This window comes from Pongo pygmaeus, chromosome 17 (genome assembly GCF_028885625.2).
Source record: "Pongo pygmaeus isolate AG05252 chromosome 17, NHGRI_mPonPyg2-v2.0_pri, whole genome shotgun sequence".
NCBI classification, from domain to species: domain Eukaryota; kingdom Metazoa; phylum Chordata; class Mammalia; order Primates; family Hominidae; genus Pongo; species Pongo pygmaeus.
In genome coordinates, this window is record NC_072390.2 from 32558704 (window position 1) to 32573025 (window position 14322).

The following is a 14322-nucleotide window of genomic DNA, read 5'->3' on the forward strand; positions in this document are numbered from 1 at the left end:
TTTTGGTTCTTACCTAGGGGCAAAAACACTGAATACTCCCAAATTAGCCCTGCCTTTCTCATCTGTTTTATGCTGTTGGTTTGAAGGCGTGAGCTAAAAACAAAACAAAACAAAATGATTAATTAGAAAATTCTAGAGATCAATCAAGTTCTTTTCTTCCATTACAATGTTCTTTCCCTCGATTCCTATGTTAAAAGCAGTATTTGCATACTTCTAAAATCTAAATTTTAAAAATCTGAACTAATTGGAATAATGTAGTATGTAATGATATAATCCAAAGTAGAATAACAATCACTCATCTTGATCAATTTCACTAGAATTTTATGTATTTCAGTTACTAAGTTGCAGATTTCTAGTTCACTGTTTCAATATCACTGATACATCAAATGAAGTTTGTTTACACAAACATTGAAGGTATATTCTAAAGCTGGGGCAGGTGTAGGGGACTGCACTGGAGAAATATATACTGTACACACATACTCAAGTCAAAGCATCATAGCACTATCTTCATTCTTCATTTTTCTCTTGAATGTCTACTCAGATACACTTCTCAAATTTTTGCTGCAATACTACATTCACAGTGATAACCAAGCTTTCACTTTCAAGAGATTAATAATCAGTGGCCACATTTCCTAATAACTGATTTAGAAGGGTCTCTCAGCCTTTTACAGATGGTTCTCCAGAAACTAGAATCATATCTTTATTCTGGGGTTGAAAATAATCATTGTCTAACTCTACAGGAAGCAAACATTCAGAATAACTGAATTTGTAGACCACAGTAGAAGAAAAATCAGACTTCCTCCCAAACCCTAAAACCCATCTCAACTTAATAGAACCTAAAGAGTAGGTAATAATGGTACATGCAGACAGGAAAAGCAATAGCTGAACAGGAAAAAATGAGAAAGGGTACTTGAAATGATAGGATGAAATCCTATGTTTATACCTGTCCCTATTACCCTCTGGTCCATTATCTCTCAACCCATCTTTCTCAAAGTATGTCTCCCATCTGGGTATCAAATCCTTACTGCTAAGCCAGAGAAGTAAGTCTTTTCAGGTACTTATAGCAGCAATATCATAGCCTCATTTAACAGACTCATTTAAAAACTCCAACTGTAATTACTATGAAAAGAGGTCCATATGTAACAAGCCATTGTTGGCACTTTAATCTTCCATACGACTTTTAAGATCACCTTTTCAGGTTCTGCGAAATCCCTGTTGGGATTCTGATTGAACTATAAATAATTGCAAGAGAAACATCATCTTTACATAATATCAACTGGTTTCTCCATTACATTTATATTTATTTTTTCTATGTGGAGGGATACTCAAGATTGTCTGAATATGACCCCCAACTCCCTCTGGCTTGCTTAGCAACAACCTGGCTGGGACCAATGAATTCCCTTCAACAAACAGAAGAGACAGTATAAAAATACAACTTTATGGCCAGGCGCAGTGGCTCACACCTGTAATCCCAGCACTTTGGGAGACCAAGGCGGGTGGATCACCCGAGGTCAAGAGTTTGAGACCAGCCTGGCCAACATGGTGAAACCCCGTCTGTACTAAAAATACAAAAATTATCTGGGCATGATGGCACATGCCTGTAATCCCAACTACTCAGGAGCCTGAGGCAGGAGCATCGCTTTGAACCTGGAAGGCGGAGGTTGCAGTAAGCCAAGATCACGCCATTGCACTCCAGCCTGGGCATTGCAGCGAGACTCTGTCTCAAAAAAAAAAAAAAAAAAATTTATACACACACACATGCACACACAACTTTGCAAAGACTAGCGGCTTTTCCTCTTTCCCCTAGAAGGAGTGCCTCCAACTTTGCACCAGCTTTTCCTCTTTCCCCTAGAAAGAGTGCCTCCAACTTTGCACCAGCCACTAGATCCCATGCAGCTTCTCAATACTCATAGGAATAAATGATACCTAATCTTGAACTTTCTGGTAAAGACTGTTCCCAAACTTTACAAGACCATGTTCATACTTGCCCCATAAAAAGAACAATAAAGGGCAGGAGCCTCACTCTAGAATATATCAGTATGTTCCAGTAGCTCTGCCCAGGATCTGGTAGCTCTCCATAAGATAAGTAGAGGATAGGTACCTGCATGACTTTTTTTGTTTAGCCTCACCATATATGTTTCCCCAATAATGCCTGTTCCTTAATCCATTCTGTAGGTCACTGTGATATCTGTCTTCATTCGCTTTGTCAGTGTTAATTATCTACTTATTCATCCTAATCTGAAATGCAGTCTTACTAGCACTATATAAGAAACACTAAAACAGCCATAACTGTACAATGTTGGCCCCTTGTTGTACTACTGTAAGATATAAACTCTATTTCCTCAAAATAATTTAAAAAATTTTTGAGGTTTATTTACACTAAGCAATAATAAAGATTATGTAAAATATATTTTTTAGAAAAGAAGCAATATGACAGCTAAAGATACTATCATGAAAATGAAATCCAGAATTTTAAATGAAGATGTAAGGAAGTTTAAAACTTACCTTTAAATTGCTAGCTTTTGTAAGACTTATTTTAACGTGTTGTACCGGTGCTGGATTATCCCACTGATCACAAAGTTGAACAATAATAGGGTTCTGTAAATCTCTTCCATTAATCACTGGAATGCACTGAAAAGAGTAGAAATATTTTAAGAAACACTAAAATATATGGGCCAAACAATGCAATTACTTGTATATTTGTGTAACAATGACTTAATTTATCTCTGTTCTATTTGCAAATGGCTTCTTTGGTCAATGAAAATGAACTTTTGAAAGCCAACTAAATTGTGTGACCCTCTTATCAAAATGATAAATGATCTGAAAAAAGAAAAAGCAACACCTGACATTACAGTCTTCCCTCAGTATCCACAGGAGATTGGTTCTAGACCCCAGTGGATACCAAAAGCTGCAGGTACTCTTTTATATAAAATTGCACAGTATTTGCATATAACCTAAGCATACACTTGAAATCATCTGTAGATTACTTATAACATCTAATACAATGCAAATACTATGTAAGCACTAGAATGTGTTCAACAGAAACAGAAACCTATCCTTGGTTCTCCGATTTAGCACTGGCAATCTGTAGTTTAGCTTCTCCCTCAGTCAATGTTCAGCTCTCTGCCATTGTGCATTATTAAAAGCAGTAACATGGCTTTCTAGCCCTTGGTTAAATAGGACTATTCACTGATGATCTACACTGTCTTGTTGACTTAAAATGCTTCTTGCTGTTTCCCTAGCTAGTATGTAAGGCTGTATAATTCTAGAAATCTGCCTACTGACCTATTAATATTGGGCACATCAAAGGAAACACAGTGTTAAACAAGATACCTGACAAAAGCCCAATCCCCTGGGTCAACATTTTAAAAGTTTACAAAAGATGGAAGGGAACTAAAGGACAACTACAAAAAAAAACTGATTTATCACCTCTCCTCTAACGAGAATGTTCCTTCTGCTTCTTCTACCCCCTACTCTTAACTGAGGTAGTTAATTACCAGATTATGGGAAAAGGCTGCTGAAAATGGAAAGAAAAATTAACAGTCTGCTATGGATAGGACATTATTAAAAAAACCAAAGACCCTTGAGATTGGTTTAGTTATGTCCCTCTACCATAAAGTTTACACAGCTACAGCCATGTTCCCTCTGCCAAAGTTTATAAAAAGCTTGAATTTTGAAAACTGCTGAGTTTCCAAATGTAAACATACAGTATTTCATTCCTAATCAAATAACCGTTTACCCAAACTACCTTTAAAAGACAGTCTAAGTTTTTAAAGGACTCCTATCTACTTTTAAAGGTTATCTTTAAGTAAATGACTTGTAGTCCAAACTGCTAATAATGTTTTCTAGAAAACAGTAGAAAAAGCAAATTTCCAAAATCAAATGTTCATAAGCATTTTAATATCACATTTAATGTCACTTTTTAATACTGGCATGTTAATATTTCAGAATTTCAGTTTCCTCATTTACTTGTCTTTGTTTTTTTTTTTTTTTTTTTTTTTTTTTTTTTTACGTTTTTACAGAAACAAATTCTCACTATGTTGCCCCACCTGGTCTTGAACTCCTGGGCTCAAGCAGTTCTTCCACCTTGGTCTCCCATAGTGTTGGGATTACAAGGCATGAGCCACTGAACCTGGCCAGTTCCCTCATTTATAAAGAATAATATACGTATTTATTAATACACATCTATTTTTCTATTCATCATGTTTATGTATTGTATCAGTTCCTCCTCTCTGCACAAATCCTATCGGGGGAAGGTGGGTCAGCAATTAAATTAGAAAACTTAGAAAAATTAGATAACAAATAATCATTTTTCTAGCCTCATCTATATATAACCATATCTCAAGAGACTGACATATTAGTTTGTTTTATTTTAAGTTTCTGGATTATTACGGATCTACAAATAACTCATAATAAATTTTTGAGCTAACAAGCTGTCATTATTTTTTATATTTGTCCCCCAAAATGATATGACAAACATGTCCAGATTTTTTCCACCTCCAAACTGTTCCACACAACTGTTTCAGGTAATAGTCAATCAACAAATACTTCATTGGCATCAGTAGGTATAAAAAGTGGGTTAATTTATGTTTTGTAAGTGCTCCCAGAAAAAAAAAATGCACTGGCTTTTCAGTAAAACCCTTTAGTCAACACACTATTATTCTAAAAACTGTGTTTTATAAAGCACACTGTCATAACCAGTTTATCTGCTTTTTAAACTCACAAGTGAAAAAGAGCAATCTCAAACTAAGGCATGAGCATGTTAACCTTTCTTAGATGACCTGCCCCTTTACTAAGATAAATTCACCTACTACCATGATTGTGTGACTTCATTTTCTTTTACAGAAAACATGGGCTGGGAATGGTGGCTCACACCTGTAATCCCAGAACTTTGGGAGAATGAGGCAGAAGAATCGCTTGGGCCCAGGAGCTCAAGATCAGCTTGGTCAACATAGTGAAACCCAGTCTCTATTAAAAACAAATAAATTTTTTAATTTTTTAAAATAAAACTTGTTTCAAAGTTAGCTATCATATCAACAGTTAAAGTCCTGGCCGGGTGCAGTGGCTCATGCCTGTCATCCCAGCACTTCGGGAGGCCAAGGCGGACATATCGCCTCAGGTCAGGGAGTTTGAGACCAACCATGGCCAACAGGTGAAACCCTATCTTTACTTAAAATACAAAATTAGCTGGGAATGGCGGCACATGCCTGTAATCCCAGCTACTTGGGAGGCTGAGGCAGGATAATCGCTTGAACCCAGGAGGTGGAGGTTGCAGTGAGCCAAGATCGTGCCAATGCATTCCGCACTCCAGCCTGGGTAACAAGAGTCAAACTCTTTCAAAACAAACAAACAAAAAAACCATTAAAGCCCTGCTATTCCATAAGCAAATGCCAGAATCTGGACATTTTAAAACTAGAATTCCATCAAAGGATACAAAATTTCAGTTAGGAGTATTAAGTTCAAAAGATCTATTGTATGATGATGACTACAGTTAATAGCATATTACTATTCTTCAAAACTACTTCATCTATTGCATGTCCTTTCCGTGACAAGATGTTTCTTCAAAACTGCTAAGAGAATAGATTTCAAATGTTTTCACCACAAAAAAAAGTTTGAGAATATGTGTGTTAATTAGCTTGATTTAGCCATTCCACAATGTATACATATTGCAAAATATGTTGTACACAATAAATACGTACAATTTTTGTCTGTCAATCAAATTAGAATTCTAAAACTTCAGTAAAAAAAAAATCAACAGATTTGACAGACATTTACAAAATTAGTATTTAAAATTTAAGTACTTGCATAGGAAGGCAGACTGAAGTATTTACGGATATGACTTGATATCTGAGATATGCTTTTTAAAACTCCAATAAAAAGTTATTAGATTAGTATAAGAAAACAAAGAACAAAATTGGCAAAAATCAGTAACTATAGAAACTAGGTAATTGGCACATGGGAGTTTGCTACACTATTCTTTTTATTTTTATGCATGTTTGAAATCCTCTGTAATGTAGTTTTTAAGATCTGAGTTATTACACTCATTATTTTTAACAAATGAGGACGCAATGATGAATCAAATAATAAAGTATTAAGACTCACATTACCTTGCTCTTTTATTTTTACTGTTAACAACTGTTAGTTGTTACTTCAGCAACAAAATATATCTATTCTGATCCACTGACAATCTGAAAGTAATACGCCATATGATATTAAATTCTTTCAGTGAAGACATGAAGTGACTTACCTCCTTTAGTTCTGGCCAGTCTATAAGGAGAAGTTTAGCAGGAGGTCCAGAAATTAGTTGCACTCGAATAAAGTCAGAAAACTCGCGCCAAGTAAAACAAAGATCCTTATTTCCAGGAGGACCTGGAATAAATTTGATGCCTCTTACACTTATACTCTGTGTGTTTTCCTAGTGAGGAAAAGTACATTGAGAAAGACAGGGGGTATCACTTAGTGTTCAGAAAAACAAAACAACATGTTTTGTCATTAACCGATGGGCATACAGATGTGTTTCTTGGTAACATGACAGAAAATAAATAGCACCCATGCAATAATGGCATGCCATACATTTTATTTTCAAGAGAGAAGAAACTGAATTTTTTCTCTCAAGGGGTAGGGAATCTAAAAGGTTCTGGCAATGTCTCTTTATTTTATCTTTTCTTAATTTCCCTCTTTATACTTCCTCCTTTCTGCTACCTGAATAGCTTTTATACTTGTTCTTTCCCTCTGTTTGCAACATTATTTACCAGATATACACACTGTTTTTCTTTAGATGTTTGTACATGATATCTTAATAAGAGGCTCTTCCCTGATCACCTTACTTATTGGCATACTATCTATCCCCTTCCTTACCTACTTCATTTTTCTTACTTCTTATTTCTCATCTATTGCATGTCCCCTCCATGACAAGATGATTTCCACAAGGGCAGGAGCTTTGATTTGTCACTACTCAATCTCTATTACTTAGAATAATGCCTAACACATCATATTAATGAGAATCAATGAAACTAGCCTATAATCTTTGCAATATGACTGAATGATTCCACACTGGCGTGAGTGCTGTAGTATTCGTATTTTAATGGTGACCCTTGATGATTTATTCATCTTAAATTTCTACTAGGTACAAATCTACTTCATCAAAATTTTATTTGTTTTTGTTTCTGGGCTGCTGTAACAATATTTCACCAAAATTTTAAAATCAGGCCAGGCACAGTGGCTCCTGACTATAATCCCAGCACTTTACGAGGCCAAGGCAGAAGGATCCCTTAAGCCCAGGAGTTCACGACCAGCCTGGGCAATACAGTAAGACCCCGTCTCTACAAACAGTTTTAAAATTAGCCAGGTGTAGTGGCATGCGTCTATAGTCCCAGCTAGTTGGGAGGCTCTGGTGGGAGGATCACTTGAGCCCAGGAGGTCGAAGCTACAGTGAGCCATATTCACAACACTGCACTGCACTCCAGCCTGGGCAAAAGAGTGAGATCCTGTTTTGAAAAATTAAATAAATAAATCAAAAAACTTCATGTTTTATGTTCTCAAACAATGATCTGTAGAACAGAATATTTTATGTAAAAAGTCACTGTAAAATAATCAAAATTAATCTCTCCGAAAAGCCCAATAAGCACAGAAGAATTTTTCAATATTCAGAAAACAAATTAAATAGATATTCCTTAGTAAAATGTACTGAAGTTAGAAATATGTAAAGTCTATCTTAGGGTTCCAAATTTGATAGCCCTTCTGAACCAAAAGCCCTTCTGAAGGGGTGATTTCTTTTTAAAGTCATGTTGGAAGTTGTTCTGGTTTTATTTCAAATCTTGGAAATGAAATTGCATTTACAAATTGTAGATGGGTACAAACAGAATTAAATAAACAATTCCGAAAATGTGCCAAGATAGTATACGTCAATTACAGAAGGACAGAGGTAGAAAAAAAGTCCACTTGGCTGGAGAGTAAAGAGCTATGGAGAGAGAAAGGGGTGAGATTATGGTAGGGTGGAATACTATAGGTATTACAGGCCATACTAAGGCAATGGATTTCAAATGCAGTAGAATGTAACATGCTGATAGGTCTAATGAGTAGCATGAGAACTGAAAATTGACCCCTGGATTTGGTCAGGTAGAACAGAGCAGAAAAACATGATCAGAGTGGCTTGCTACAGAATGACAGAAAAGGATGTGAAAACATACCACTCTTCCAAGGAGTTTTACTATAAAATGGAGGAGGGCAGTAGATGGACAGGAATACAGGGCCAAAGGAAGCTTTGCTGGTTTTTGTGGAGGGATTTTTCCTTTTGTTTGTTTAAGATGAGAGACATTCCAGCATGTTTACATGCTGGTGGGACTGATCTAGTGGAAGAGATAACTGAAGATGTAGGAAGACAGGTTCTAATTTAGGAGCAATTAGGAGCCTGTGCGAAGAGTGATAGGAAGCAGGGATTGTTTATTCATAACAGGAGCACATTTATTTTCTGATTTCATCTACTTGTAGGGTGAAGCTAGAAAATGGAAGAACCTAAAAGTCAAAGAGCACATTTTATCATTGTGGAGGGAACAAAATATCATTCAAAGTTCCGCAGCAGTGAAAATGATGCTTGACATTAGAAAATGCAGAACAGATTACTGGAGACAGAAACTCTAGTTAGAAGGAAAACATGGAAGTTATTTTTGTGACTGCCCTGTTAAGAAAAAGTGTAATAGAGACTCTCAAAGGAGGAAAAGTTTTAAAAAGCATTCAATGATCTAAATGAATTTAACTTCCCTTTGACCTGAGAGATCTTCTCTCTCACCCACTGTGGACTACTACTGGCAGGTTCCTTGAAGACCCAACTCCAGCATGTCCTTTTCCCTAAAGCTGTCTTTACCTCTCTAAGCAGAGTACAGCATGCTTGTTTGTTTTAGACTGAAAGAATTCCACCAGAGTTTTTATTTTTTAAGCTAACATGAATTAAGTGCATAGTTGCAAACCTTTATAATGATTTTTCTCCTCATCCTGTTAATACATGGTTTAAACACCAAGAAATTTTATTTAAACAGCTACTATGAAAAGCTATCAAAAAATCTACATACCACAATCTTTATGGATAAAATGGTATGATGTCTGGAATTTGCTTCAAAATGATATGGTATGGGGAGAATGATGACTGTTGAAGATGATGGGAACACAAGAAATACTCATTCTATGTTTATTTCTGAATATGTTCAAACTTTTTCAAGTTTTTTAAATGCCTTTTATGACTTTTCAATTTAAAAACTAAAATCAAACTTTTTTCTTATACTAGTTTTTCCCAAACTTTTTGTTACACATATAACAATAGAATGAATCAAACCAAAATGGTATAGAAAGTAACCATACCTGAAAGGTTGTTTTCAAATTTGAGCTATCAAGTCCAACCCCAGCAATCGACAAAGAAGATAAAGAACTTGGTGAAAATGCTTGAATCTGATTTCCGTACTGATCCGTAATTATTATAACTAAAAAGGGGGAAGTTTTATTTTAGTATTATCTTTTAATAGAAGATATAAATGTCTACAATACACTATAAAAACATGCTTAGAAACTTACTCTTTGTTCTCTTACTGAGTAATTTTTGGTATAAAAATAATTATACTCATCTTTTTAATTCACTACAAAATAAACATCAAGAATTTAAATAAGCATATTTTCAACTACATTTAACACGATGCTAATGTTAATGAGATTTTTTTACCATGAAAATTTGAAGATAATATTTTAATGTAATTTTCTAGACATAAGAAAAAATACATAGGAATCCATTCATACATGTACTTTATACTTTTATGTTTAAAAAAGAATTTTTTAACCCAAATGCCCATCAATGATAGACTAGATAAAGAAAATGTGGCATATATACACCATGGAACACTATGCAGCCATAAAAAATGATGAGTTCATGTCCTTTGCAGGGACATGGATGAAGCTGGAAACCATCATTCTCAACAAACACAGAAACAGAAAACCAAACACCACATGTTCTCACTCTTAAGTGCGAGTTGAACAATGAGAACACGTGGACACAGGGAGGGGAACATTACACACCAGGGCCTGTCAGGGGAGTTGGGGCTAGGGGAGGGACAGCATTTAAGAGAAATACCTAATGTAGATGACGGGTTGATGGGTGCAGCAAACCACCATGGCATGTGTATACCTATGTAACAAACCTGCACGTTCTGCACATGTACCCCAGAATTTAAAGTATAATGTAAAAAAAAAAAAAAAAGAATTTTTTTAGGAGTACATTATCACTATTTCTCCAGGCTGGCCTCAAACCCCTTGGCTCAGGCAATTCCCTCGTCTTAGCCTCCTGGGTAACTGGGACTACAGGCATGTGTACCATGCCAAGCTTACTTTATACTTTTATTATTAACTTCTAATTAGTAATATTACTTCTAACAAAAGACAAGATTTTTTTCGACAAAATATGTTTGTCAAACTGATTTTAAAGCTATGTCAGCCTGGGCAAAGATAATGAAAATACTTCAATCTTATCTGACAATAGATTTTAAACCAGTAACATTATATGAACCCAAAAGCTTTCCTTTCAGATTACGTATCTAAAACATCCATGGAAGGAAACATCAGAGAAGTTTTTTTTGTTGTTTGTTTTTTAAAGCAAGCCATACTAACCTACTTCTCCTTGAAGCTCTTGGCCCATCTGTACTGTTTTTCCTCCTTTCATTTCACATTTTAAATGTTTAGGTTCATCAGGAAGTGGTCTGAAATTGTTTAACAAGTTAGAAGTCTTTAGTGACACCATTAATTGAAGCAGTTCCAACATGCTACAGAATAACACATATATAATGTTCATATCCAATAACTCAAATACAATATACTCCTTCAAATAACTGTTTAATTTATATAATCTGCTATTAATCCAAAAGAAAATAGGAAAAAGATACTGTGCAAAGATAGTAGAGAATATGGACCAAAAACTTACAGACATATTAAGTCACAGTATTTATGCTGGATTAAAAGGAAATTATGACAAGAAAACAGATGAGTTAACAACTCATTGAGAGATCTCATTACGGTCAGAATGCAGTACATTTGAAAATTCTATCTCAAAAACAGAACTATCCTAAGTGTTGGGAAAAGTATAGAAATGGGTAGAGGAATTAAAGTGCAAGAGGTTATTGGAAAAGAGGTGGCCAAGAAATTGATAGGCCAGTGTAAAGGTTTTTTTTACACATTCACTTAATTGTGTCCCTTCAATATGAGTTCTACATATTAACTCTGGTTGGACTCTCAGCTTTAAAAATTCTCACTAAGCAATGAAAGGATTTTTCCTTCTGAACAACACTGACTGATCCCACTGTATCTTTTGTATTTTTCACGTCTTTGTCATTTTGCAGGTGTTTTCACTGTTACTGGCACTAAACTTTCCTTTAATGAAGGTTCCAGCTACTAGAAGGCCAATTCAGTGCAAGGTTATAGTGATAACAAAAATTAATCGCTATCACCAATGACACTTTATTCCAAAGACAATCTATTATATTTCATAGAAACCGTAATACTTTTACATTAAAAACAACTTTCATATATGTGCAATGGAGGACAGTATTTTGTTGCCATAGGCTGCAAAATATAATGAGTCCACAAACCTTACTGTAAATGCACTTTCCAAAGACACATGATCATCTTGGAATGAAACCTGGCAATAGCGCATATCTTTTACAGATGTTGGTACTTGCACATCAGGAAGTAGACCCTGTAGCAAGTGTTCTTTGTTAATCTCAGGAGTCCAATTAACCTAGGAGAAAAAGATATATTTAACAATAATAAAGCTTCGTCTGTCTAATGTTCTCTTATTGCCACTTATCTTACTCTTAAAACTACATTATAATCCGTCTTCTTTACCCCCAAGAAAAAAGTCTCTTTATGGTCAGAAATGGTGTGGTTCATATACTACCATGATACAAAGGCATCCTCTTTGTCGTTGTTGTTAATATTGCCCTATTTTTTAGTGAGATAAAATAAAAATTCTTAAGTTATTTCTTTAGAGCTTTGCCACAGAAGTATCACTGTGGCCATTATCGTTTAAAAGTAACATATAAATCAGATCATGTGATTAATTCTGAAAAGCAATATTCAATTATTTTTTGAAAAGAATCCTATTTACGGGAAGGCTTCAATGAGAACTAGGTGGACATTATTCTTACTCAGCAAGGTGAGAAAAAAGAAGTTTGATCTAACTTTCTGGCCACACTTTGGCCTTAATCTCTTCTTGGGTGTTTTTAGTTCTGTATTAATTTATACCTCTTACATTCCATATTTTGTCACTTAATCCATACTTTTTCAAGTTGTTTGCTCTACTCTGTCCTTACTTTTAAACTCCCAATACTTTCTATTTCAGAATTCTGACCTCAACTTTCTACTTTTATTTAGCCTTCTATAGTTGTGATTTTAAAATCACTCATATTCTATTTTTATTTTTGGTTTTTATAGACAAGGTCTCGCTCTGTAGCCCAGGTTGGAGTGCAATGATCATAGCTCACTGGAGCCTCCAATTCCTGGGCTCAAGCAATGCTCCTGCCCCAGTCTCATGAGTAGCAGAGACTACAGGCATGCGCCACCAGGTCTGCCTAATTTTTTGTTGAGATGTGGTCTCACTATGTTGCCCAGGCTGGTCTTAAACTTCTAGTCTCCAGCAATCCTCCCACCTCAGCCTTTCAAAGTGCTGGGATTACATGTGTGAGCCACCACATCTGGCCTTAAAATCACTAATAGTCTTTTTAAAAAAAATTTCTAAATTACACTTTATTTTTCCTCTACTTTTAGGTTCACTGGGTACATATACAGGTTTGTTACATGAGTAAATTGCATGTCACTGAGATGTGGTCTATGAGTTATCTCATCGCCCAGGTAACGAGCATAGTACCCAATAGGTAGTCTTTCAACCCTTGCTCCTCTACTACCCTCCCCTTTTTTGGAATCTCCAGTGTCTACTTTTCCTATATTTTTATGTCCATGTGTATTTAATGTTTAGCTCCCACTTATAAGTGAGACCATTCAGTATTTGGGTTCCTGTTCCTGCATTAATTCACTTAGGATAATGGCCTCCAGATGCATCCATGTTGCTGCAAAGGACATGATTTTGTTCTTTTTTATGGCTGTGTAGTATTCTGTGGTGTATTTTCTTTATCCAATCCACTACTGATAGGCACCTATGTCTTTGCTGTTGTGAACAGTGCTGAGATAAACAGAGAACTGCATGTATATTTGGTGAAATGGTACATTTTCCTTTGGGTATATATACAGTAATGGTATTGCTGGTTCAAATGGTAGTTCTATTTAAGGTTGAGAAATCTCCAAACTGCTCTCCACAGTGGCTGAACTAATTTACAGTTCCACCGACAGTGCGTAAGTGTTCCCTTTTCTCCAAAACCTTGCCAACATCTGTTATTTTTTGATGTTTTAAATATAGACATTCCGACTGGTGTGAGATGGTATCTCATTGCTTTTGACTTGCATTTCTCTATGATTATGATTATGATGTTGAACATTTTTTCACATATTTGCTTACCACATGTATGTCTTCTGTTAACAAGTTATCTATTCATATCCTTTGCCCATTTTTTAAATGGGGTTGTTTTTTGCTTCTTAAAGTTCCTTATAGATTCTGGATATTAGACCTTTTTGGAATATATAGCTTGTTAATATTTTTTCCCATTCTGTAGGCTGTCTGTTTACACTGTTGGTAGTTTCTTTTGCTGTGCAGCTCTTTAGTTTGATTAGGTTCCAACTTGTCAATTTTTGTTTGTGTTGTAACTGCTTTTGGGGACTTGGTCATAAATTCTTTGCCAGGGCCGACATCCAGAATGGCTATTTCCTAGGTTTTCTTCTAGAATTTTTATGGTTTGAAGTTTTACATTTAAGTCTTTAATCCACCCTGAGTTAATTTTTGTATATGGTAAAAGGTAGGGATCCAGTTTCGTTCTTCTGCATATGGCTAGCCAGTTATCCTGGCACCATTTATTGAATAGGGAGTCCTTTCCCATTGCTTGTTATTGTCGCCTTTGTCAAAGATCACACATACAGCTGTATGTGTACAGTTTTATTTCTGGGTTCTCTAACCTCCTCCATTGGTCTATGTGTTTGTTTTTGTACCAGTAGCATGCTGTTTTGGTTGCTGTAGCTCTGTAGTACAGTTTGAAGATGTGTAGTGTGATGCCTCTCATTTTGTTATTTTTGCTTAGGATTAATCACTTTGGCTATTTGCGCTCTTTTTTAGTTCTACATGAATTTTAGAATACCTTTTTTCCAATTCTGTGAAAAATGACAGTAGTTTGATAGGAACAACAC

At 35.5% G+C, this 14322-nt stretch overlaps 1 protein-coding gene across 1 annotated transcript in view; it reads right to left on the minus strand.

The window, feature by feature from the left end:
• The window catches only part of SMCHD1 (structural maintenance of chromosomes flexible hinge domain containing 1), a 160254-nt gene that overhangs the window by 59440 nt on the left and 86492 nt on the right, over positions 1-14322 (minus strand). The window contains exons 26-31 of the mRNA XM_054460294.2: positions 11622-11770; positions 10648-10736; positions 9355-9473; positions 6248-6415; positions 2506-2631; positions 14-93 (exon numbers count right to left, since the gene is read on the minus strand). Of these exons, the coding sequence (XP_054316269.1) occupies positions 14-93; positions 2506-2631; positions 6248-6415; positions 9355-9473; positions 10648-10736; positions 11622-11770 (731 nt within the window). The remainder of the gene's footprint in view (positions 1-13; positions 94-2505; positions 2632-6247; positions 6416-9354; positions 9474-10647; positions 10737-11621; positions 11771-14322) is intronic.